The sequence below is a fragment of the Squalius cephalus genome, assembly GCF_949319135.1.
Source record: "Squalius cephalus genome assembly, chromosome: 10".
In the NCBI taxonomy this organism is placed as follows: domain Eukaryota; kingdom Metazoa; phylum Chordata; class Actinopteri; order Cypriniformes; family Leuciscidae; genus Squalius; species Squalius cephalus.
This window is the reverse complement of record NC_137131.1, coordinates 35,909,616-35,933,379: the sequence shown is the minus strand read 5'-3', so window position 1 is coordinate 35,933,379 and position 23,764 is coordinate 35,909,616. Positions and strand designations below refer to the sequence as shown.

General features: G+C 36.5%; 1 protein-coding gene across 4 annotated transcripts in view; it reads right to left on the bottom strand.

Moving 5' to 3' along the window:
• Positions 1-23,257, bottom strand: part of tanc1a (tetratricopeptide repeat, ankyrin repeat and coiled-coil containing 1a) — a 76,426-nt gene extending 53,169 nt beyond the window's left edge. For all 4 annotated transcript variants that reach the window (XM_079882634.1, XM_079882631.1, XM_079882633.1 and 1 more), the window contains exons 1-2: positions 23,190-23,257; positions 13,648-13,746 (exon numbers count right to left, since the gene is read on the bottom strand). In XM_079882634.1, the coding sequence (XP_079738760.1) occupies positions 13,648-13,711 (64 nt within the window). In that variant the 5' untranslated portion in view covers positions 13,712-13,746; positions 23,190-23,257. The remainder of the gene's footprint in view (positions 1-13,647; positions 13,747-23,189) is intronic.
• Positions 23,258-23,764: the final 507 nt, after the last annotated feature.

Sequence of the window (23,764 nt, the reverse complement as noted above, 5' to 3'; positions counted from 1 at the left end):
AAACAGAGTGTACTGACGTCTTTTCGTGGTTAAAACAACATTCCTTCTGATGTTCAATCATGTTTATTTGCTGCTATAAATTAACTAGAAGGAAGAGATGATTGGTTCACGAGAAGCTTTAACTGAGACTCTACAGCGATCTGTTAGACACATTAAAGAGCCACAAACGGTATTTTAAATTTCTTTCTTTTTTTAAATGACCAAATCAAAAGTAACCTGGTCTGTCCTGTCTGTCAGCGCGTTGTCAGTGTCCTCTCTGCTCCGTGATCATGCGCGATGTATTTTTCACTGCGTGAGAACATGGTGTGGTGTGAGAGCGGCATGGCTTGTCGGACATAGCAACAATAACTAAAGGGGGCGGGTCTTTGCGAACGGTCACTTGTGTCCAGCATTTGAATACCACTGTTCTTTAACAAACAAAGCAATAGAGCTGGTAAGTCCCGCCCCTTCCGCTAACCCCACTGGACCTCTAGGTTGAAAAATCGTCAATGCAAGTGAATGGGAGAAAATAATTATTTTCTGGTCCCGTTTGAATTTTGCCATGAATGTGAACATGTTGTCTGAATTTTTAATATAATTTTTCGTGTAAAGAATGCTACAATTTAGCGGGTAGAAGTTTGATACGGTTAGACTTTGTGTGAGAGCACTTTGTGTGGACTACAACTCTTCGCTGCTTTCGACGCGAATCTGAAGAAAGAACAGCCGATTTGGTTTGAATGGTAACATTTGGGTACAAAACACACCGGCATCTTGATCGGTCTCCATAGATTATCGCAGCATTAGCACCGTGATTTGACAAGTGGAGGGAAAATGTGTTATGGGGTGACGTCACATAGGCGACATGTAGTCTTTCTCGTTATGTCTTTTCCACAACTGCTAGCCAAAGAATCATACCATATACTGTCAAACTCGTAACATGAAAAATTATATAAAAAATTCACAGACAACATATGTTCACATTCATGGCACAATTCAAACGGGATCAGAAAATAATTATTTTCTCCCATTCACTTGCATTGACGATTTGTCAACCTAAAGGTCCACTTGGGGTTTTACGGATGGGCGGGACTTACCAGCTCTATTGAGGACACATGGTAAAAACATTGTTACTCACACTTGTATGTTGGGACATTGCTGTCGGATATAGTCTGCACTGCATTATCTTTTATTTTATTGTCTCTCTGAAAAGCCTTCACTAAAAGGTGTCTTGTTTAAAAATGAATCTTAAGTAAAATTAAGCAAACAAATGAACAGTGTCTTATTGACACCATCTGGAACTTTGTTAAAAATAAAGTTCATCCACGCTTTCTTCATGTTAAATGTTAATCTTTCTGTTAAGATCACAAGGAAGGCAATGCAAAGACTGTTTTTACAAAACATAGCACTGCAAAATATCTTGTAATCCTCAAAGGCATCTCTTGTTGCTTGAGTTATTCTGTATTTCCGTCTCGTATTTACCACTACATGACATGCTCAAATAGGTGGGAGGAGCTGAAGAGACAATGATGTAGAAGTAGGCGTTGATGTTCTTCTGCAGAGGCCGTCTTTAATCGCACTATGATGTGACAGAATACGAAATGAATCATGTTGGCAGCTTGGTTTCAATAACAACTAGTTTTCGGACAAATTAGGAAGTTTTGAGTTCTGAAACTTACAAGATATTTCTGTAGAACAATGACCTCTAATGTGACAAAAGATCAAGGAAAATTGGATTTCTCAATTCATGACCCCTGCAAATGCACAGAATCCGGTATGAGTGATCTGTTCAACATGAGTCACTTATTCAACCATAATAATAAACACTGAACATTTAGGACTTTGAGTCTCTTAAACCCTCAGTCTTAAATCAGATTAATTTACTGTATGAGCGGTGAACCTCACAAAAGCTCTGCAGCGTTCCAGCTGGACGTCAGAAATCGAATTAGCTAGATATCATTACCAATGGCTTTTTGTATCCAATCCTTCAAAACCACTATAAAAACATACAGACAAACTACTAAGACTGTCTTATGACCAACAGTAATACTATATATCTTTCTCCTCCTATAATAAACCCTTTCGACGAAAGCTGAGAATAATTTAAGCCCTTTTAACATTCCAAAGCAAACATACAAGGGCCTGAAGTTCCTCTCACCGCAACAGGATTTACTGTTGATCTCGCCAAAACTATACTGGTTTCAAACAAAATGCCAACAGAAATGCAGCTTTTCATAGTACAGCCTGCCATATTATGAAGAGGACATCCCTGCAGTCCATTTGGAGAAAGATTTATGGGCAGAGTCAAACTGTAAACTACTGTCTGCACATGAAAGTTAAAAAAACAGGATGGATATTAATTCACAGCTTTACAAAAAAAAAGATGCAACGTAACTTGATAAGTTTTTCCTCCTGAAAACTAATTCCTACTTAGTAATGTAAGAGGTTATAGACTTGCATGCGTGCCTCTTACATGAAGGCAAAGCACACACAAACACACATACGTTGGGTTTCCATGTTTTATGGGGACTTTCCATATAGACAATGATTTTTATAATGTACAAACTGTATATTCTATCCCCAATCCTAAACCTACCCATCACTTTTCAAAAAACATCACTTAGTATGATTTACAAGCTGTTTTTTATCATGGGGATCAAAATATTGCCCCACAAGGACAAGGATTTTGGATATTGCCATCTTTGTGAGGACATTTACTTGTAAAACTATTAGTTTAATTTCTTACGTTTTTTTCAGCCATATCATTTACAACACAATGCATAATACGTACACGTTCATGACTGTCGTTCTTTAAAGAGTTCGGAACGGCCTGGTTGTCTAAGGCCGTCTAAAACATTTATTTTTCAGGATACATGGATTAAGAATTCTAGGTGTTGAAACTGTTGTGGCTGGAAAAAAAAACATTAGAAATGAAACTAATAGTTTTATAAAGTAAATGTAGGCATTACAATATTATGTAGAGTATAAAATATGGATGTTGAGACTTGAAGACTACATTCAATAGTAATTTAAGGAAAAGGTAATCCTAATCTAAATGGAAATGAGCATGACCAATGAATTTTAATATAGACCAATATCAAATAATATTAACCATAAAGTTACTGATATTTTGTGAAATGTGAATCCCCTACTACTTCTACTGTTACATTCTTGTTGCTGTTACTTAGGGTTGGGTAACTTGGGAATCATTTGAATTTTAACGATTCCGGTTCTTATCGATTCCTAATTTCGATTCCAATAAGGTAAAAATTTTTTTTTAAATATTCACATTTATTCTACATTTTATTGCAAAACATGTCATTGTAGCTGAATACAATGAACAAAAATCTGAACTTTTGTATTTAGTTTAAAAATACCATATAGCAAAAACAACTAGCCTAACTAATATACATTTTAAGCATTATTAAAGACAAGTAAACACTCAGTAATTAAAAAAGTACAAATAAACAAATTAGCAATCACAAATAAATACAACTAAACAAAGATTGAAATGCAGTGTTTTAAGATTTCCAGGTTTTTAGGTACAGAAACTGTAATCAAATGTAAAATAACACTGCACTTTATAGATAAAATAACAAATATAGTTAACCAAAGTTGTTCAGTCAAAACAGCGAGTGAATTTTTTCTGTCTTTTGTTGTTTATTATAGAGACGCCAGCATGAATATTAGGCTGCAGTCACTTCGTTCATTTAAGACATAACTGACTTTGTTTAAAAGGATATTTTGACATTTTGTTTGTATTTGTCCGTTCAAGTGGAAAAATACGCGGAAGAGAACTCAGTTTAGTATCACGTACTATTCAGTATGAGAGGCGGCTTTCTGTTCACACACTTTGGATATGTGTGCAGTTTAGAAAACAGCGTGCGAGTCTTGCTCTTGAATGGTTTAAAGTCATATAAAAATGCACACAAAAGGAATCGATAAGAGGAATCAAAATTAATTCTATAACGGTATCCAATTCCTGACCTTATGTCCAATACCAGAATTGGAATAGTTTTCGATTCTGTTACATTTTATTCATTTAGCAGACGCTTTTAGATATTAAAAAATAAATTAACAATTGATTTTATGACATTTTGTAGACAACCAAGATTCCTCAAATTTTAAATGTACAGATATTTACAATAGATCAATATATTTCGTACTCTCAAAATACAGTGCATTCAGTTTTAATTCACTTTTAAAGAATAAAAATAAAACAAAATAAGAAAAAATAAGATGATTTGATGTCTCAACGTTAGATTATATCATACATATAGCTTTGTTGATAATTAAATTTTGTTGTAGAATGAACTTTCTTCCTATACTTTTTTTTTTTTTTTTTTTTTTTTTTTTTTTGCCATTTTACTTCTTAAAAAGTGATGTTTTTCATTCCAGTTCAAATCAACATTCAAATAATACTTGACCTGAGTATAAAGTTTCACTCCAGTGTTGAGACTATGTGACATTGGCCATAGGGTGGAAAATTTGCTGCCATGGCTTTCTTCTTCCCTTTTATTGGAGAATCGTGGTCGGTCGCCTCTTAATGCAGCCCAGCAAATCAAGTCTGACTAATGACAGTCTACTCGAGAGAGCTCTGACATAATTACAGCCCTGCATTCATAACACTAAGGCCTGACCAAAATACCAACCAGAGACTCCATTCATCAGACATCAAATATTTATCAGAATATAAATTCAGTCGAAATGAGGGTTTGGAGCTGGACGGAGGCCTTGCCGAGTCCTATATTTAGTCAAATGTGGACAGACTGAACCAGAGAGAAAAAAAAAACATCCATGCTGTTGAAAATGGACTCTTAATGTGCACGTGGCGTAAATCAGGTATGCTGGTGTTTTCATGAGTTCAGCATCCCCATAAGAAACAGTGATTGACTGAAGTGACAAATGCTCAACTTTTGGAGAAACTTAAGAAGAAAACAACACAAGGACAAGGATTGAAAATATACAAAAGAGGAAAACAAGGACAATAGACTTTAAACCCTGATGGTACCATCTAGAAATACAAAGAACATCTCTTCAGACAAAAAAATCAAAAACATCACAGGCAAGGACAGAAGTAGGAAGACAACAATAAGGAAGGAAGGGAAACAAGGCTATGGGTGAAACTCACGAAGAAATATTCAGATCGTAGTTTACTCCAACACTATTTTCATAACAATTAAGAAGATATGAGATAATGGAAAACAGGGAAATGTAGTCTTGTATCTCTGTAATGTTTTATAGCCTATATAAACATATAAGTACTAATTATAAAGGAGAGGAGGTCAAAAAACATTTGTCGTTTTTGTTTAAATGGCAAATGTACATATTTATATATATATATATATATATATATAATATATATATATATATATATATATATATTGCCATTCAGGTTCGTGGTCACTAAGATTTTTTTAAAGAAATTAAAACTGCAGTCCGTAGCTTTTTTGGGTTAAAAATGATCCAAAATACATTTTTGAGCAAATACATAATCAGCCAGTGTTCAAAACTATCTGCTTGGTGGATTTCCACAGGAAATTCGAGCATGTCTTTGCGTCATTACGTCACATCTGTACACATAAAGAAGGAGTCTCGGCTATTAGGCTATATTGCCTGTGAGGATGTTGGAGGTTGAGATTTATAGCCTTTTCTCACAGCACTTGATATAATTAAAATCAATTTGATGGCGGATCCAGAAAGGTTCAAACAACAATCACCAGTGACAACTGGAGATTCACCCGAACAAATGCGAAAGACTTACCGGCCCATGCGAAAACAAGGATAAATATCGGAAGGGCATTAAATGTAGTCACGCAATGCTGATGTTGTTAACATTAACAATTTGAGAATAAAGTATAATTTGCACGGTTTGACGTGATATAAGCAATCGTTAGATTTAATCGGCGTGATTTACTGCAATGCTTTTTCCCCCTTAGTTGGTCAGAACAAAAGTGGATGTTACTCACTTGTTCAGACGACATTTTACGGTGAAAATTCTTATGTTGGTCATACTTCCAAAAAGTAGAATCTGTGATTCCGAATTACAGTATCCACACCGGTGCGGTGACTGACAGCCGCTGTTCTCCTCAAAACATTGCATTAATCCACGCTGTGCCGTGCCGAGGCACAACCCACGTAAAGTTGATAATGCCACGAATAACTGCAATTGCAGATTTCGAACAGAGATGGCGACAAAGAGGAAAAACTACGGACTGCAGCTTTAATTAACTTCTATTCAGCAATGGTGAATTAAATTACAAAATAAATTAAATACAAATGTTAAGATGTAATTTATAAAAAATATATTTCAATTAAATGCCAAATTTGAACTTTCTATTCAAAGAATCCAAAAAAAAAAAAAAATACAGACTGTTTCTACAAAAATAGTAAGCAGCACAACTGTTTTTAACATTGATGATAATAAGAAATGTTTCTTGAACAGCAAATCAGCATATCAGAATAATTTCTGAAGGATCATGTGATACCAGAGTAATAATTCTGAAAATTCAGCTTCACCATCACAGGAATAAATTACATTTTAAATATATATTAAAACATTTATATAAAATATATTAAAACCTGAAAATAAACAATTTCAGGATTTAGAATTAAAAAAAAAAAAAAAAAGAAATGAAAAAAGAAAAGAAATCTGATTAGAAAAAAAAAGAAATTTAAGATTATGCACTATTTCTTTTTCTTATTCACTAATTAAATAACCTAAATTAGATTTGTGGGGGGAGGGGGCTTTTCACAAATTATGCTTAATTTACAAGAGTAAAATATTACATACATATACACACACATCATACTTAATATTTTTCTGAACAGCACAACTTTAAACACTACTGTATACTGAGCGAGAACAGATTGGCCGATGACTAATATAATGCAGAAGGAAATGGTTAACAAGTGTATTTATCCCTAAACCAAAAACACAGATGGATGACAACATCTTGGAGTTTTTAGCCAGATAGAATCAATCATCCCTAACCTACCGCAACTTTAACTCTTAAATGACTCAGCATCAGCATCCTTTAGAAATTTAGCTTCGCTTTTATCTTTTGCTCTCACATTTTCTGCATTTCCTATATCCTAATTCTCTACCTGATGGCAGAATCCCAGCAGCAGTCCAGGAGGTTGCGGACTCCAGAACACATTCAGTTTAGCACATGCTTCATGTGTTTACCTGACATTTAGGCCATAGTATAAATGTCAGATTAGCCTGAAATTCACTAGGTGACCTATATCACCACTGGAACTGCTTAAGCATTTGAAAGAATGTTATCCATGATTAGCTCACATCTGAAAGCATGGCCAGCTGTGTTTTTGGTAATGAGATTAAGCCTTGTGTTACTTGAATTCAGACACACAATCTCAGAGATCACTATCAAGTGATACACTCCCTTTTTGGTACAAGCTAATCATACCGTTCAGAGAGCAGCAGTTTTTAATTAGCCAACATTTCTCAAAAACATTTTGAAAAAGAATGCAAATCTCTAACATATTTTGTTAGGTCTATTTTTACGTCTAAAGATTTGGGATGATGTCCAAAAGGTTTCAGGTTTGTTATAAATTCCACTAACCTCCTGAACAAGAGATGTAAAAACTAGTTGAGTGCAAGATTTAGAGCGAATAACGTTTACATCTTGGTCTTTTCCTCACAAATACACTATCGTTCAAGTCAGTAAGTCAAGTCAATTTAGAGTCAGTAAGATTTTTGTTGTTGTTGTTGAAATTAATACTTTTATTCAGCAAAAATGATAGTAAAGACACTTATGTAACAAAAGATTTCTATAGATTTCAAATAAATTAACTTTCTATTCATTATAGAATTCAGGGGGAGGAAAACGATCAAGGTTTCCACAACTATCTTAGAATATGATTTAGGATTGATCACGTAATAATGAAGATTAGAATAATGATGCAGAAAATTCAGCTCAGTGATTTTACAGTACGTGTACTTAGTGTACTTCCATAAGAAAGTGTTGAACAATATAAGATAACTACATGGGTTAAGGTTAGGTTTAGGGGCAGGTTAAGTGTTGGTACATAGTTATTACCCAGTTATTGTAATTACTATAATAAGCACATAGTATGTACATGAGGAAAAGGACAGTAAAATATGTTATTCATGTAAGGAGAAGAGCAGCCTGGACTTCATATTTGGTCTTCAAAATAACTCATTTTAAAGTTATGCAAAACGAAGCAAATCATACATGTTTGCAATAAATGAAAAAGCTGTAAATGCAAATTTTCAGTTAGCTAAAACTACTCAATTTAAATTTACAATTAAAATCTGTATTTAAGTGTGTTTCTAATAGGTGGATAGAATCTTGTGTGTCTATATAAACAGTCTGATTCTTCTAAATAACATGAAGAGCCCCTGCTGAGTAAGGAGAAACTGGACACCAGAGCAGCTGAGATAACACAGAGAAACCTTCTGTAACATGTGTGCGCACACACACACACACACACACACAAAACTGGCCTCAAACTATAAACCTTATCCTGATGCTGACACACACAATGCAGATGGATCAACTTTCTAAACGTCACTCTACTCCTGGAGATTTATACCTGAGGACAGTAAAAACTCACACACATATGTTGTAAACTCAACATCTCAGGCCAGAGTCACGCTGTATCACACTGCTCTGTAACCCAGCATCAAACAGAGCCCTGTTTTTAAATCTAAATCCTTCCTGATCCGACCTTTACAAGGCCTCAGTTCAAAGGCAGGAGAATACTTCAATCTGACATTCCAAATGAAAAAGGGTCAATCCATGAAAGCAGAAATCCCCACCAAAGTCTGTTCTTGGGGATTAAAGAGCTCAAACCCACAAAAAGGAGCAAGAGAGAAGAAAAAAATAGACAAAAACAGAGATAAATTATAAAACAGTAGAATGTGCTCATTGATAGACTGATTTTAGGAGGTGTTGGCCTATCACAGAGTCGCTATGTTGAGAAAAATAGTGTTTGTTCAACTAAGATGCTGGTAGCAGACAAACAAACTACAGTGGTAGTTATACATCCGAGCTGGTTATAGGTTTGGATCCATGAACCATCTCCACTGATCAAGCACTTAACCTTAGTTTGGTAGGGGGTCTCTCTATGCTATATGCGTTTAAAACAACATCAACTTAGCAAGATCACACGGATTCGGGGACAATAGCTGACTTCCAAGAAAGCATTTTAAGGTTGTTAATTATGCTTTCTTCAAATAGATCTTCTTTCAGAGCTGCATATACTGTATACTTCACTGAAAAGGCAAACTCAGAATGCATTGCAAAAAGCAGCATCAATTTTCAGTGAAAATGGTGTATAGAGCCAATGGAAAATGTCAATTCTAAATGTCATTCAATGGTGCAGAGTATCAAAAAAAGCTGTCAATCTTATTAAAAATGGACTATTTTATTCAATTTTTGTATGTGGTACATATTTTTATATTTTGTGTCAATAGCTTAGCAACAGGCAAATGTCAAACTCCATTGGAATCAATTGTTAGACGGGTCTTCTGTGCACCATTTCTGTTACATTTCTGTACAGCATTCCAAATCAGTCATTTATGAGGATATTATGAGAATATTATTATTATCTTTATTATATTTGAGAACATTAGGCACACCATGGCTACTTCCTCCTCTGCTGTCTGACCAGAGCTACAGTACAAGAACAACATTCTTTATACAAACCATTTTAAACTCATGGTTGAATATTTGCAAAATATTTAATAGTATTAAGTTCTCAAGATGAAGTTACTGTACAGTACATTCTGGAAATGTTTCAATAGTGTGTTCATTCATATTCAAACATATATTTTCCTCCAATAAAGTCTCATTTTATCTGCAAACTGATATTTCTGTACACTACCGTTCAAAAGTTTGGATCCAGTAACACATTTTCAGTAAGTATTTTCCTGAATTATACTTTTACTCAGCAAAAACGCATTAAATTGTTCAAAAGTGCCAGTAAACGTTACAAAACATTTCTATTTCAAATAAATGTTGCTTACTATTCAAAGAATCTTGAAAAATGTATCACGGTTTCTCAACAAACAAAAAAATACGAAAAAATAAGCAACACATCTGTTTGTTACATTGGTAGGTTTCTTGATCATCAAATCAACATATTGTAAGGATCATGTGACACTGAAGACTAATAATGGCTGGAAAAATTCATATTCATATTATACATATATATTATACTAGAAAACAGCCATTTTGAATTGTAATAATATTTAACAATATTACGTTTTTTTATTGTATTTTTGATTATATAAATGCAGCCTTCAGCATAAGAGACTTTCAAAAACATAAAATCTTAGGACCCTAAACTTTTGAACGGTAGTGTAGTAGTATGTTGCAATGCAAAGTTCAAAAAGTACAACAGTTGCTCTGAAAAACCACTTTCATTGTTTATGGTTGAAAAGAGGTCATGTTGATTTTAATACTGTACATCTCACAATACGCAATGAGTGTTATTTATTTTTATCTGCACGTTCAATGTTTGTGCCAGTCATTCGAAGGTAAAGTTTTAATTAGATTAAAGATGATCGTTTCAAATAATATGATTGTCTTCAAGTTTGTACAATTGCGTTTTCTATAGTTTTGAAAGATGTGCTACACACTTTGTCTTAGCAATTGAGAAAAGTGATCACATGTGCGGCTTTCTGAAATCCAGCATCTTCAAAGACAACATATTTTACAGAATAAAAATGGTGATATTTGACACCAGAAAGGCCTCTTGTGACCACACTAATTGTGTATCTGGTGCTCTTTATGACTATTGTGACTGAGAACAGAGCTCCCAAGCAGATGATCCGCCTCAAAAAGTGTCACTGCAGAGTGTATTAGTGGCGTCTGATCTGTCATGTGTGCTGGATAACTCTCTCCATCCCCTTGCAGCTAACATAAGGTGTTGTAAATACTTCATGAGCAATATGCCTCTTCAGAGGACACACGAGTGTTGCCTCTAACCGACAGAGACTTCATTGGCTGTCAGTATGAAAACCAGAGGGAGTTCACCGATATTAGTAGAGCAGATTTGCCCATCAGAGAATGAACAAAGTGACAATCAACTACATTCAAGAGAGGAGGATATACGAGGGAAATCATTTATTTGCTGTCTTCTTCCTTAGAAACAAGACTTTGAGTTAGATTAGCAGATGAAAAGTTTCTTGTATGTGGGTCAGGTAGTGTTTGTTTGGCAGCTCTCAAACTTGTCTTGACATACTTAAGTGAGTGAAGCAGAGATGAATGAGGTTAATTGGAACACTGCTCCATTGAGAGGCTCCATTGGGAGAGAGGTATCGGGCCAGCAATGGTGCTGAGCGGAAACCAGTGCGATCGTGTGGAAATGGGTATCATTCATGGTAACGTGACATCAATGATGTAATAACTCTAATTTGTCGCAGTGGAAGAGAGTGACATAAGAGCGAAAGACTTTCAAATTAATATTCATCCAAAATATTCTATAAAAAAATCTGTAATTTACCCTCACGTCATTCAAAATCCATACGACTTTCGTGGAAGACAATACAATTTTTTGAAGAACATCCCGGCCAGTCTTTTTAATAAAATGAAAGTGAATGGGGGATTGGGTAGGTAAGCTACAAAACGACAAAAATTAAATAAAATAATTTAAAAAATAATCTACAGTAAAATTAGTCCAAAGCAAAGACTATAGAATAACACAAGACAAATCACTCATATTTGTTTTGAATGGGGAAAAGTGCAATGCTCAATATGGCGGAATAAGTCCCGCCTTCTATATAAGAGCCAATTGCCGATCGGTAAAGTCATCGTGTCACTGCAGTTGCAGTTAGAAGCTCCGGTTCCTATATAAAGAGTCAGTGCGCGCTTCCACTGCGCATGAGCTTGATCCAGCCTAGAAATTTTGTTTTCAGTCATGATTTGAGCGTTTAGAAACAATTTTTTAGACAGTTGTTGTCAGATTTCATTGGTGATTTCAAATATGAAATTTAATCGTAAGCTTGGCAAACAGTTTTGGAGAATTTGATGTTTCCCCATTCAAAAACATAGGAGTTGCACTTGCATGCCTGAGAGATGTTTCAAAGATGGCCGCCGAGTAAAATGACTTGTCTTAAAGGGACTTTGTCCATAGTGACAACTGTAAAAGTAGTCAATTTTGAGTTCTGTACTTAGCTCTTCTGGATGCATTAATCAGAAAAGTAGATTTGTGATGCCTAATGTCCAATTCATGAAAGAGTATATTTTTAGAGAATCTAGATTTCCGAATTTGATATCGTCAAATATATTTAAGCATTTAATCTAGTTTAAAAAAAACCTGAATATTAATTTAGGAACCCAACTCAAAACATTTTTGTTTTACCCTGATATACTATGGTAAGCCTATTATGAGTGTTTATATTTTAGACCAGTCGGAATGGTTTTCACGGGGAATTGCGTACCCATGCGTCACCGGCCTGTGCATGTCTCTTCATATCTGTAAATAGAAAAAAGTTGCTCCGGCTACTTTGACGTGTGTATGATGTGAGAGTGGCATCGGTTAGTTGTCTTGTCACAATGAGTAAGAAAGGTTGACATGGAGCAGATAAATCTCAAACCTCCGAGGAATCACCAGTTTAAAAAAGAAAAAGCGGCGAACAGATGAGAGTCTGCAGACAAAAAAAAGAACACGACAGTCACAGAGCTCGTAATAAAACAAGAACCAACATTGGCTTGGCTTTCGGAGATGGCAAAAACAGGGATTTGAAATGTTGTAAAAGTGACACGGAGATGGCGTTTTTATTACTCAATAAGTGAGTAAGATATTTTATTAAACAGATATATTGCCATATGTAGCTCTATAACAGAGTTCATTGTAAAGCATTATCTATTGTGAAGGGTCATTTCATTGTGGTTGTTGTAGCGCTGTGCTGGAATGTATTTTCAACTTCTTCAGCTAGCCAGCTTGAGATCCTTCCCATCTAAACTGGTTATATCTCATAAGCCAAGTAGTGAATGTTTTATGATAAGTATGATAAATATGCATCTGCACAGACACGCAGAGCAGAAGCACAACCAAAACAATGTTCTTCCACAAAATGCATGCAGTTTTGTTTTTTAACTGCTAGAGTGCCAAAAGTTACATAGTATACCTTTAAACTTTGGCCTTTTCATCACACAGATATCATATGGCTTTTGAAGACATGGAATATAGCGAACTAGCCATATGGATAGTCATACTAATCAAATTTCTCCTTTTGAGTTCCACAGAGAAAAGGCTATATGGGTTTGGAACGACATGTTTAAATAAATGGCAATTTTTTAAACTGGGTGACTATTACCGGTATTCTAACCGAGAGATCTAGACTCTAACCGATCTAGATTGAGATTCTAAGTAACCGACACTAACATTAGTGATTATGAGTGTGTCCTGATCTGGAATTTTCAGTCCAGATCATTTTCCCCTGAGTATAAAGCAGTGACAAGCCACAGCCTGAGCTGGAATAAGAAAAAGAAAAATCTAAATCTCATTTAGCCAATCCCAACGACCTCTCTGTAAATCTCTTTGGAGGCCATAAGCCAATTATGCAATTAAATTAAGCATGCACACAATAGCCAAAAGCAAAGAACAGTTCAATAGGTGTCAGCAACGCTTTATTAATACTTTCCTTCCTTCTGACCATAAAGAAGCATACTGTACCTGCTTCTCTTTTGCCAGCTCTTCCTCCTCCCTCTCGACCTTTCTTTAGCACTGCCTTAAACATGGTATAATTCCCACCTTTACTGCGGTATTTTGTTCCTGCAGAAACACAAAGTTGTTGAAGAGCACATTTAGAAACACAATGTATATATGGTAACTTATAGCAATTGTTAAAAGAAGATCTGGTCAACACCACAATTCTTTGGGTGAGTAATTTAAACGAGTCACCAACAACTAACACAATGGAAAACAAAACCCCTTCCCTATTCATTTTATGGCTGTGTGAGTTGCCACCTCATGACGGGAGGAATTGGTTGATGAAGTTCCCACATTCCACATCTAATTAACGCTCTGCTGCCTGGTCTTAGGCATATAAACAAATAAATAAAGAAACAGTGAGTGCCAGCAGTACCCACACACTGTAAACTGTTGCACGCCACTCACTCACACAATCCATTAAATGTGAAATAAAAATACATTTAACAGCACAAACTGAAGCAAAACTGAAAGACCTTAGTAGGCAAGGAAAGACCAGTTGCTATAAACAACTCAAAATAAGAGGGAAACTAGTGTGCCACTGTCCTTCATGAGTCCATTCCATGTGTCCACACGGCAGCTGTCCACACTGACACGTCTCTCAGACAATGGAAGGAAATACCAGCCCGTCTACCAAACCTCCACTTGATTCGAAAATAGCAGAATGGATCTGTCAGCTTATCTGAGTATCCAGGCTCTCTCAGTACAGGCAGGTCAGAGGTGGACTACAACGCAATTTTTCCGGATCTTATGAAGTCATAATGTTACTCATTATGAGAAGTCATAATCACTACCCACGAAATATGCAAAAAAGGGACAAAGCGTGGCTGAGCTGCATTATAGAAGACATTATAGAAGTGTTTTCGCTTTGTCGTTTCCAAAACTCATTTGTTTGACCTTCCTAAGGCTGATAAACTTAGAGTGGATGAAACTTATTTTAAACACTGTTCCTGAACATTTAAACCCAAACGTTTATCTGTGTGCTGCACATTTTATGGAGAACAGCTTGTTTTCTGTAGCTTTTGTAAGCTCTCGCTTTTGTAAAACGATTCAAAGGACCTCCTTAGGAAAATTAGCCATGGTTTTGTGATCGATTCTGTTTATTACCTTAGTTTTCCGACAAATATCACAATTAAATGGTGCATAACATCGTATCTATAATGAATGAATGAATTCAAATTACAAAAATAAAAAACATACCACTCTGAAAAGTCCTGTGAAACCTGTGCTTGCAAAGTCTCTGCATGAAATCCGTTCTGCACTATCCTCTTGTTCGTTAACATTGTCAGGATCTGAATCAAGCTTGAATTGGTTTGAAATTGACGTCATCGTTAATATTTACAACAACTTGCTGTTATGGGGGGGGGGGGCATTTACCAAACACACGCTAAGCGATGCCAATCATAACACATTTCATATTTCGGAAGGAGAGGCTTCATCGAAATTGGCGTGTTCGAGCCAGACTGGGTAGAGAGGAGCTGCAATAATGTAAAATATGTGCAAAATAAAGTTTTTTGAACAATCAAGTATGAAAACATTCTAGTACACCCCAAAAACAAAATCAAGAGTTTGTAAAAGGCCATAATAGGACCTCTTTAAGGCCCCGATCACACCTAATGAGTTTTTCAGGTTCGAAAACGCAAGGCACTAAGCACTGCAAATTGGCCCCGATCACACAGAACTGGCAGTGCGCTGCGTTTTTAATGTTGCCAAGTAACCAGCGAGTCAGCTGTCCTGTCAGTCTAATCGCGAGCTCTCTTTAAAAAATTTTTTTAAAAACGATGACGTCGGGCGCTTTTTCCGCTCGAAGTTGCTATTTTTTCAACTGCAAAAAGCGTGAGGCGCCTGGGGCGCATAAACAGCGCACAGAACGCTCACTGCCATAGGAAAACAATTGAAAAAAGGCGACTCTCATTGCAAAAAACGCGTTAAGTGTGATCGGGACCCGTGTGATCGGGGCCTAAAACTGTACTTGTCCAGTCAATGCTTTTAACCTCAAATATATTTTCATACAGTGTGAAATTTCAAACCTGAGATTAATTAATAATTTAAATAATAACCCAGGGTAAAGTATGAACAGAAAGTGACATGGAACAACATGGTTCAAAAGTTTAAAAAATGACCCTGGGGTAAATATGAAAAGCCCAAAAGAGTGATGGACTGACTAACGCTTTGTTTTCTGTGGTTCCAAAAAAAGGATTGTTTATGCAGAAAATCAGAAAAAGAAAAGAAGAAAAGAAAGAAAATAGAGTAGCAGTGTGCAACATATCTTTGTGGGGAAATGACTTAGGGGTATTAAGAAATGGTTCTTCAGACTGTTGGTTTGGGCTTAAAAACTATCACCATCAGCAACCGATTTTGCTGATTCCTTCCCTCAGCCACAGGACTGCTAGCCATAACCAACCAGAAGCAATCAAACAAAAAAAGAACAAATAAATGGAAATGAAACAATGCAATATACGGGAAACATTTGAAATTATTAAAGAAGCAAATTATGTTTTATAAATGATGCATCAAAGCTGTGCACTTACAGTACTATAATTTGTTACAGTTTTGGAGACAAACTCTGGAATTGATTAGATTGTGTTGTTAATGTCAAAATTAATTGTTCAAGCCTAAAAAGCAGCACGGAACTGGTTCAATGGTTCAATACTAATTGCCTGGATTTAAAAGGAGCCACATCCTGTCGTTCAGAGACGTGGGTTTTGAAACACAAGCCTAAATGACATAATGAAAAACACATCACAGACATTGTGCCCATCCAAAGACCATCTCATTTTCTCATCAACCATCATTTCCTCTCCTCCTATACATCTTAGGCACATATGCACCCCAGGAACATGAAGCAGAGTCACACAACGCCTGGCTTCTTGTCAGGCCACATACTGTACAGATTTGCAGATAGACGGATGTCACAAAGATGATGTCACACAACGAACTTCATCTGGATAGTGCTGGATAAAAGGAAAACAGGCCTGGTGTCTTACTGAGACAAAGCACATACAGGCAGAACTCTGAAAGAAGATCTAAACTTTTCACTCTGTTTTATAATGTAAGTCTATGGGATGTTTCACTACTAAAAGGATTATTACAAAAACCCTCAATTTTGTACTAATAGTAGCTTTTTCATAGATGGATCATAAATATCGGCTAACAATTTACCATCACAACTGATATCTATTTATGGTCGTTCTTCTTTTAAAGTCATTGATTTCTGTTTGAGAAGCTAAAAAAGACCCGACCAAATCATCCCTGCGCGTGACTGAAAATCAAATTACAGACTCCAGAAAAGCGCATTAGAGCTTCACCAGTCTTGGAACCGAGCAACTGGAAAGCTCTGGTTTGACCACCGCTGGCCCTCCACCGTGAATAACGTTTTAAGTTGTACTTTCTAGTAATAGCAGGTTTCTGTGGGCCATGACTGCAGCCTGAATGTGAGTTTAATTGGATGAAAGCTGAGATATATCAGAGGCTGGAGGGAAAATAGAGGATGACAAGAAATAAGGTGGCGACTTGGGTGGATACTGAGGGAAGAAAGCAAAACATGACTTAAATGTATAGAAAACAGAGAAAGCCATGCATTCAGAAAACAGTCGCATAATGCTGCATGAGAGCTACAGTACATGACGATATAAAACAGCTGAATGGGACCTTCTCATTCAAATGACACATTCAGAAACACATTTGTAGCGCAAATGAACGACTCGTCTTAAGCGTTTCAGAATTGGCGGTGCTCGTTCACTGAGTGCGAAATGAGGACAGCTTTTTCTAAATGGGTTTTATGGCTGAAACCTAAGGGAAAATGGCCTTGTTTCCTTTTATGGACAATCTGGCCTAAATCTCCCCACTTTACCATTTGAATAAGACATGACGACACATGGGGGTCTTACACAAATGTGCGGCCCTCACATCAAAAGCTGTCAAGCTTTTCAGGACTAACAAGAGCACATTTTTTATACAGAAGGTTACTGGTTTTGTGAGCAATTATGCAAGAACTAGTTTCCATGATGCTCCAGCAGATCAGTGTCAGCATTCAATTTTGACATTTATTTCCAAGGTAAGCAGTAAAAGGGTAAATCTCACGAAGTGGTGTTTCTGCCTATTTTAAGATCATTTAGATAATTAATGAGCACCAGTTTATAGAGGTAATAGATTGTGGCAAATATTTAACCCTTTAAGAGCCCTATCTCATCAAGAACGCTTGTATATCGTCGCTGTCGTGCTCCAAAAACGCTACTTTAAGAAATTGAGAAAAAAAAAAAACTTGCAAGTGTCATTATATTATTAACATATGACCGAAATCATGTTGCAAATGGAGTTACGAGGTCTTGAACAGCACATTTTGGACATGCGCGTTTTGTCCGTCATTAGAACGGCCGCATCTGCGGCTGTAAGTGCATCGCATTATCTTTTCATCAACTTACATGCTATAAAGATTACAGTACACTGTAAAAAAAAGTTGCTGCCTTAAATTGAGTACAATCAACTAGGATGTTTAAGTCATTTCAACTTAAATTACATTAAACTGACTTCAAAAAATAAGTTAAATCTTGTTAGTTGAAACTTAAAGTCAAAAATCACTTAACTTTTTTGATGAGTTAAAGCAATGTAAAAACATGTTGTCATAACTTATTGAAAGAAATAAAAATGACGAAACGGAGATACAAAGTTACAGCCCGACAGCGACAATAATAGCATTTGTTGTACTGCCTCAAATCGGTTTTAAATATGTTTTATGATTTATTTCTTTTTTCACATCAATTACTTTTATTAAAAAATAATTGGGGGGGGAGGGTGCAATTAAGCATACATTACATTTTCTTTTCTTTTTTTGTGAATTATTATCATTATTATTATTATTATTATTTAAAATTATTATTTTGGGGGGAAATACAACAGACATTTCACGAGATACACCTGGTTGATTGTATAGCTCAAGTGATTGTAGGCACATGATGGGAGAAACTATCCACAGAACCACCACGACATCTGTTTTCTCCACTCTTCCATTGGGTTTTTATTTACAGTAAACATGACATCATGGTGCGAGAACATGATGTCACCATGATGACATCCACAGAGCAATGACTAACCTAAATTTATACAGTAGATCTGATGATCTAACTGATTTGCTATACTTTAGACATCTGAAGTAGATTAAAACATTGCAAGGCAAATTTTCCAATTTCAGATCCCACTTCAATACAGCCAGAAACCAAAGCTAAATCTTGCCATCAACATAATGTGATGAAAAAGAGAAGGATGTTCAAAGGCATAGACTATTTTAATCTGTTTGGATGGCAGTGTAACAATCCACACTTCATTTCACTAACCTATAGACACCCTGTGGACAATAACTAGCCCAGCCTTTCAGTCCAGCTCTTTTCAGGTCAAACATTAGCTCATTCTCTCCTGCTGAGTTAAACACAGTCAATTAAACTATTAGTCTGCCATTAAAACACTAGAGCGACTTTAGCAATAGTAAGACTGTGCAAGCCTGTACTTCCATTAATGAGTAAACATGGGAAAAGCTCTAAAGGTGTTGACAGGGAAATGGAAAGCTGGTGTTCACGACGTCCAAACAAGAACTAAAACGGAGAGCATGTATCACTCACTAGATCGCTTCTGGAATTACTGATTAAATGAGCAGTTCTTGGGATTTGATGATTTTTCCAGTCATAACTACTTCTGTGGCACTCTCTCTTCAGCTGCCAGAATTCCTGTACGAAAACAACCATCCCTTTTCATTTTATTATGACTTTGCAAGTCGCAGGCTTCAGAGGAACTATAGAAGACATTAGGGCTCGCATTGACTAGTCGGGTAGTCGACTACTTTAACCACTATTCGTGCTGTCGGAAACAATAAAGTACTCGAGTGAGAATAACCATACAACGCACTTGTTTTTCTTAATGCAAACCAACCAGCCATGACCCCGACCAAAGGGAATGAGGCAGGAGGATGATGACAGTGAACAGAAATTTGTCTTACTCAGTAGTTTATAATAGAATAAAGATCTAAGTGATGCAAGTACAGATCTGTTATTGTTTTTACTATTGAAGACCTGTGAAATTATATGTTCTATAGTACCTTGTCCTCTAGGCTAACTAATATAAATTGTATAAATATATTTATGCACATATTGTTCGACGTCAAAGACGCAGACGCAGATTATTAGGAACACCTGTTGCAATTATCTAATCAAGCAATCACATGGCAGTTGCTTCAATGCATTTAGGGGTGTGGTCCTGGTCAAGACAATCTCCTGAACTCCAAACTGAATGTCAGAATGGGAAAGAACGGTGATTTAAGCAATTTTGAGCGTGGCATGGTTGTTGGTGCCAGACGGGCTGGTCTGAGTATTTCACAATCTGCTCAGTTACTGGGATTTTCACGCACAACCATTTCTAGGGTTTACAAAGAATGGTGTGAAAAGGGAAAAACATCCAGTATGCGGCCGTCCTGTGGGCGAAAATGCCTTGTTGATGCTAGAGGTCAGAGGAGAATGGGCCGACTGATTCAAGCTGATAGAAGAGCAACTTTGACTGAAATAACCACTCGTTACAACCGAGGTATGCAGCAAAGCATTTGTGAAGCCACAACACGCACAACCTTGAGGCGGATGGGCTACAACAGCAGAAGACCCCACCGGGTACCACTCATCTCCACTACAAATAGGAAAAAGAGGCTACAATTTGCACGAGCTCACCAAAATTGGACAGTTGAAGACTGGAAAAATGTTTCCTGGTCTGATGAGTCTCGATTTCTGTTGAGACATTCAGATGGTAGAGTCAGAATTTGGCGTAAACAGAATGAGAACATGGATCCATCATGCCTTGTTACCACTGTGCAGGCTGGTGGTGGTGGTGTAATGGCAGTGGCGTAGGTTTGATTTTGAAATTGGTGGGGACGGGGACATCAATATAAATATATTTTAAGTTTTGATCGAAATTATTGCTAAGGATATATCAGTGTCACTGGATATTGGTAGGGACACGTCCCTAGCGTCCCTACTAAATTCTACGCCCCTGTGTAATGGTGTGGGGGATGTTTCTTGGCACAATTTAGGCCCCTTAGTGCCAATTGGGCATCGTTTAAATGCCACGGCCTACCTGAGCATTGTTTCTGACCATGTCCATCCCTTTATGACCACCATGTACCCATCCTCTGATGGCTACTTCCAGCAGGATAATGCACCATGTCACAAAGCTCGAATCATTTCAAATTGGTTTCTTGAACATGACAATGAGTTCACTGTACTAAAATGGCCCCCACAGTCACCAGATCTCAACCCAATAGAGCATCTTTGGGATGTGGTGGAACGGGAGCTTCGTGCCCTGGATGTGCATCCCACAAATCTCCATCAACTGCAAGATGCTATCCTATCAATATGGGCCAACATTTCTAAAGAATGCTTTCAGCACCTTGTTGAATCAATGCCACATAGAATTAAGGCAGTTCTGAAGGCGAAAGGGGGTCAAACACAGTATTAGTATGGTGTTCCTAATAATCCTTTAGGTGAGTGTATGATGATGCTTGTCAAATTACAACGTGCTATATACAAAATTAAACCAGTTATTTTAATTCATTTTTACAATAGGCCATCAGGAGATGTAATTGTTGCAACTATTGGGCTGACAATTAATAAACACTTGTTGATCAGTTTTAATGACAATTAATGACAGAATTTTCATTTTTGGGTGAACTATCCCTTTATAGAGTGCATTAGTACCCACCCACTTTTTCAGTGTATTTTATCCCATATGGATTTTTTAATTATTTTTATCTTTGTTAAAGTGTCATAACTTGTAAGCAATGAATGTACAAAGCCAACCAGCAGAGGTGAATCACAACATAAAAAATTTTGGGGGAAAAAAAGAAAGACAAAGGTATAAGACTGTACACAATGGCTAGTGAGGGAAAGAACTACAATCCCATGAAGCACTGCAAATGCCAATCGAATTAAACTAATCTAAAATCTTTTTAAAGTAGAGGATTCTATCTGTAGAAACAGCTACTTTAATTCATTCCCTGCAAGCTCTTTTGGCACAATTTGTTCGCCGAGCAATTTTCTGTACAGAATCATGGGTAATGTAGTTTCACTGTTAAATACGATATTAGTTGAAATAACATGAACAGATAGATTCGAGAAAAGCATATATCATCAATTATGAGCCTTGACGCTCACAAGAGGTTAAGGTTTATAAGTTATTAAGAATCAATTTCCCTAAGGAGATTTTTTTTTACTCACGACCGTACTGGACTGTTGCACATAGCCAACAACTATCCTAAATAAAGATGGCACACATTATTGCAAATATAGAGACCTTTTCATAAAGCTGTTATGGAAACAGCGCAAGGAATGCTCACAGTGAAAGTGCAAGACACTGAAGGAACATAAGTATTAAGCTGTGGGATAAGGACAATATCTTCTTTCACGAAAACCCACAAGGCATGTGGTCCATGCTCTTGATTTAGCAAAATTCAGTATAATTTGATAGGGTTCAATAGAGCGTGCAACAACAGATTCGGTGATCAGAACAATGGCAGCAGCAAGCTTCAAAAATGAAATCCTACTCTGCTTACCACAAGTGATCTGATTACTTTTCAGGCCGAGGGCAGCAATAACAGAAGTCTACTGAACTGAAAACATTAACTAACTGAATCAAGAGGGCTTTAGGGTACAGTGTGGAAAAGAGACATGAAATGCAAGGTTTTAATGACAAACATGCATGGATGAAAGGTTCAGCTGACCTTTACAAATGCAAGAACAAACACATTCCATTACTTTGTCAAAACTAGAATAACGTGTGTGTGTGTACACACCTGTTCAGTGTCAGTTGGCTCCTGACCCTTGCTGAAAAGTCGCAGGTAAATCACTTTTTTTTTCTCAAAAAGAGCATGTGTGTAAAGAGGAAAATAAACTTTCAAGTGGCTTTTCAGGCTTCAAGTGTTGATTTAAAGGTCCAAAGTTCCTGACCGTAAGTATTTGCCACTCAAGAAATCCACATGTGATGCCTAACTCTTTTCCATTCAGTGTAGAGCAGTATCGTGTGGCTCAAACATTTTCATTAGCCTAAAGTTTCAAAGAAAGAGTTTCAAGAAAGCAGCTGTCACATACTTAACTTAGTCTGCAAAACAGAAAAAAAAAATCCCTTGTATAGCTGAACAAAAAAAGGATCAACAAACAAATATTAATCAGGATAATAAATTACTGAACTATTTTGAGTAGAAATTATGATCAGTGTTGCACGTGACAGCAGAAACATCACAGCCTGACAGACCATTCAATCACTGGTAAACTTAATCTATCGAACAAAATACGCATATAAAACAACTTTGAAGTAAATAACACAACTGCTCTGAAACGCGAACGTTTGACATCAACACGAACGCTGCAGAAACTCTATGTAGCGACTTCACGAGACCAAAACTCGCAAAGGATGTCAGATTTAACTTTGTTTCGTGTACATAGATGTTTCAGAATTAAAGCTTGTAGGAAACTTACCTGTTTTAAGAGAGATACCACGCAGACTCTGCCTCAAACACGCGTTTCTCGCTCAGAATCACTTCATGACTGGAGTGAGTGAGTGAGTGAGTAAAGGAGTGAGTGAGTGAGTGAAGGAGCGCGTTCCATCAACTCCTCCCTCTCGCGATTCCCTCAATCAGTCAGTCAAGAAACGGACGCACGCTCCCGCCTCTCTGAGCAGGGAACGTGACAAAACTTTCTTTCCTTAAAGCGGATTTCAGTATTTTTTCAAATAAATAAAAAATCCTATTGAAGATGTGAAATCATGCCTCCATCAAATATCTCAAACTCACACATTTTCACAAGATGACAATAATCATCAGAATTAATTGAACTGACTGAATACTAATTTCATAAAATAATTTTAATACATTTTAATATTTAATTTTAATACTTTGGTTTGAGCAGTTTTTATGTCACTTTTTTAAATATTTAATCATTTCATAAGTTTTCCTATACGTCCTCATAAAAAAAAAAATCCTTTACTTAACATTTACATAATTTTCCTGAAGGTTTTGGTGCTGAAAACAACAGCAGTAAACAGCAATGGTTTT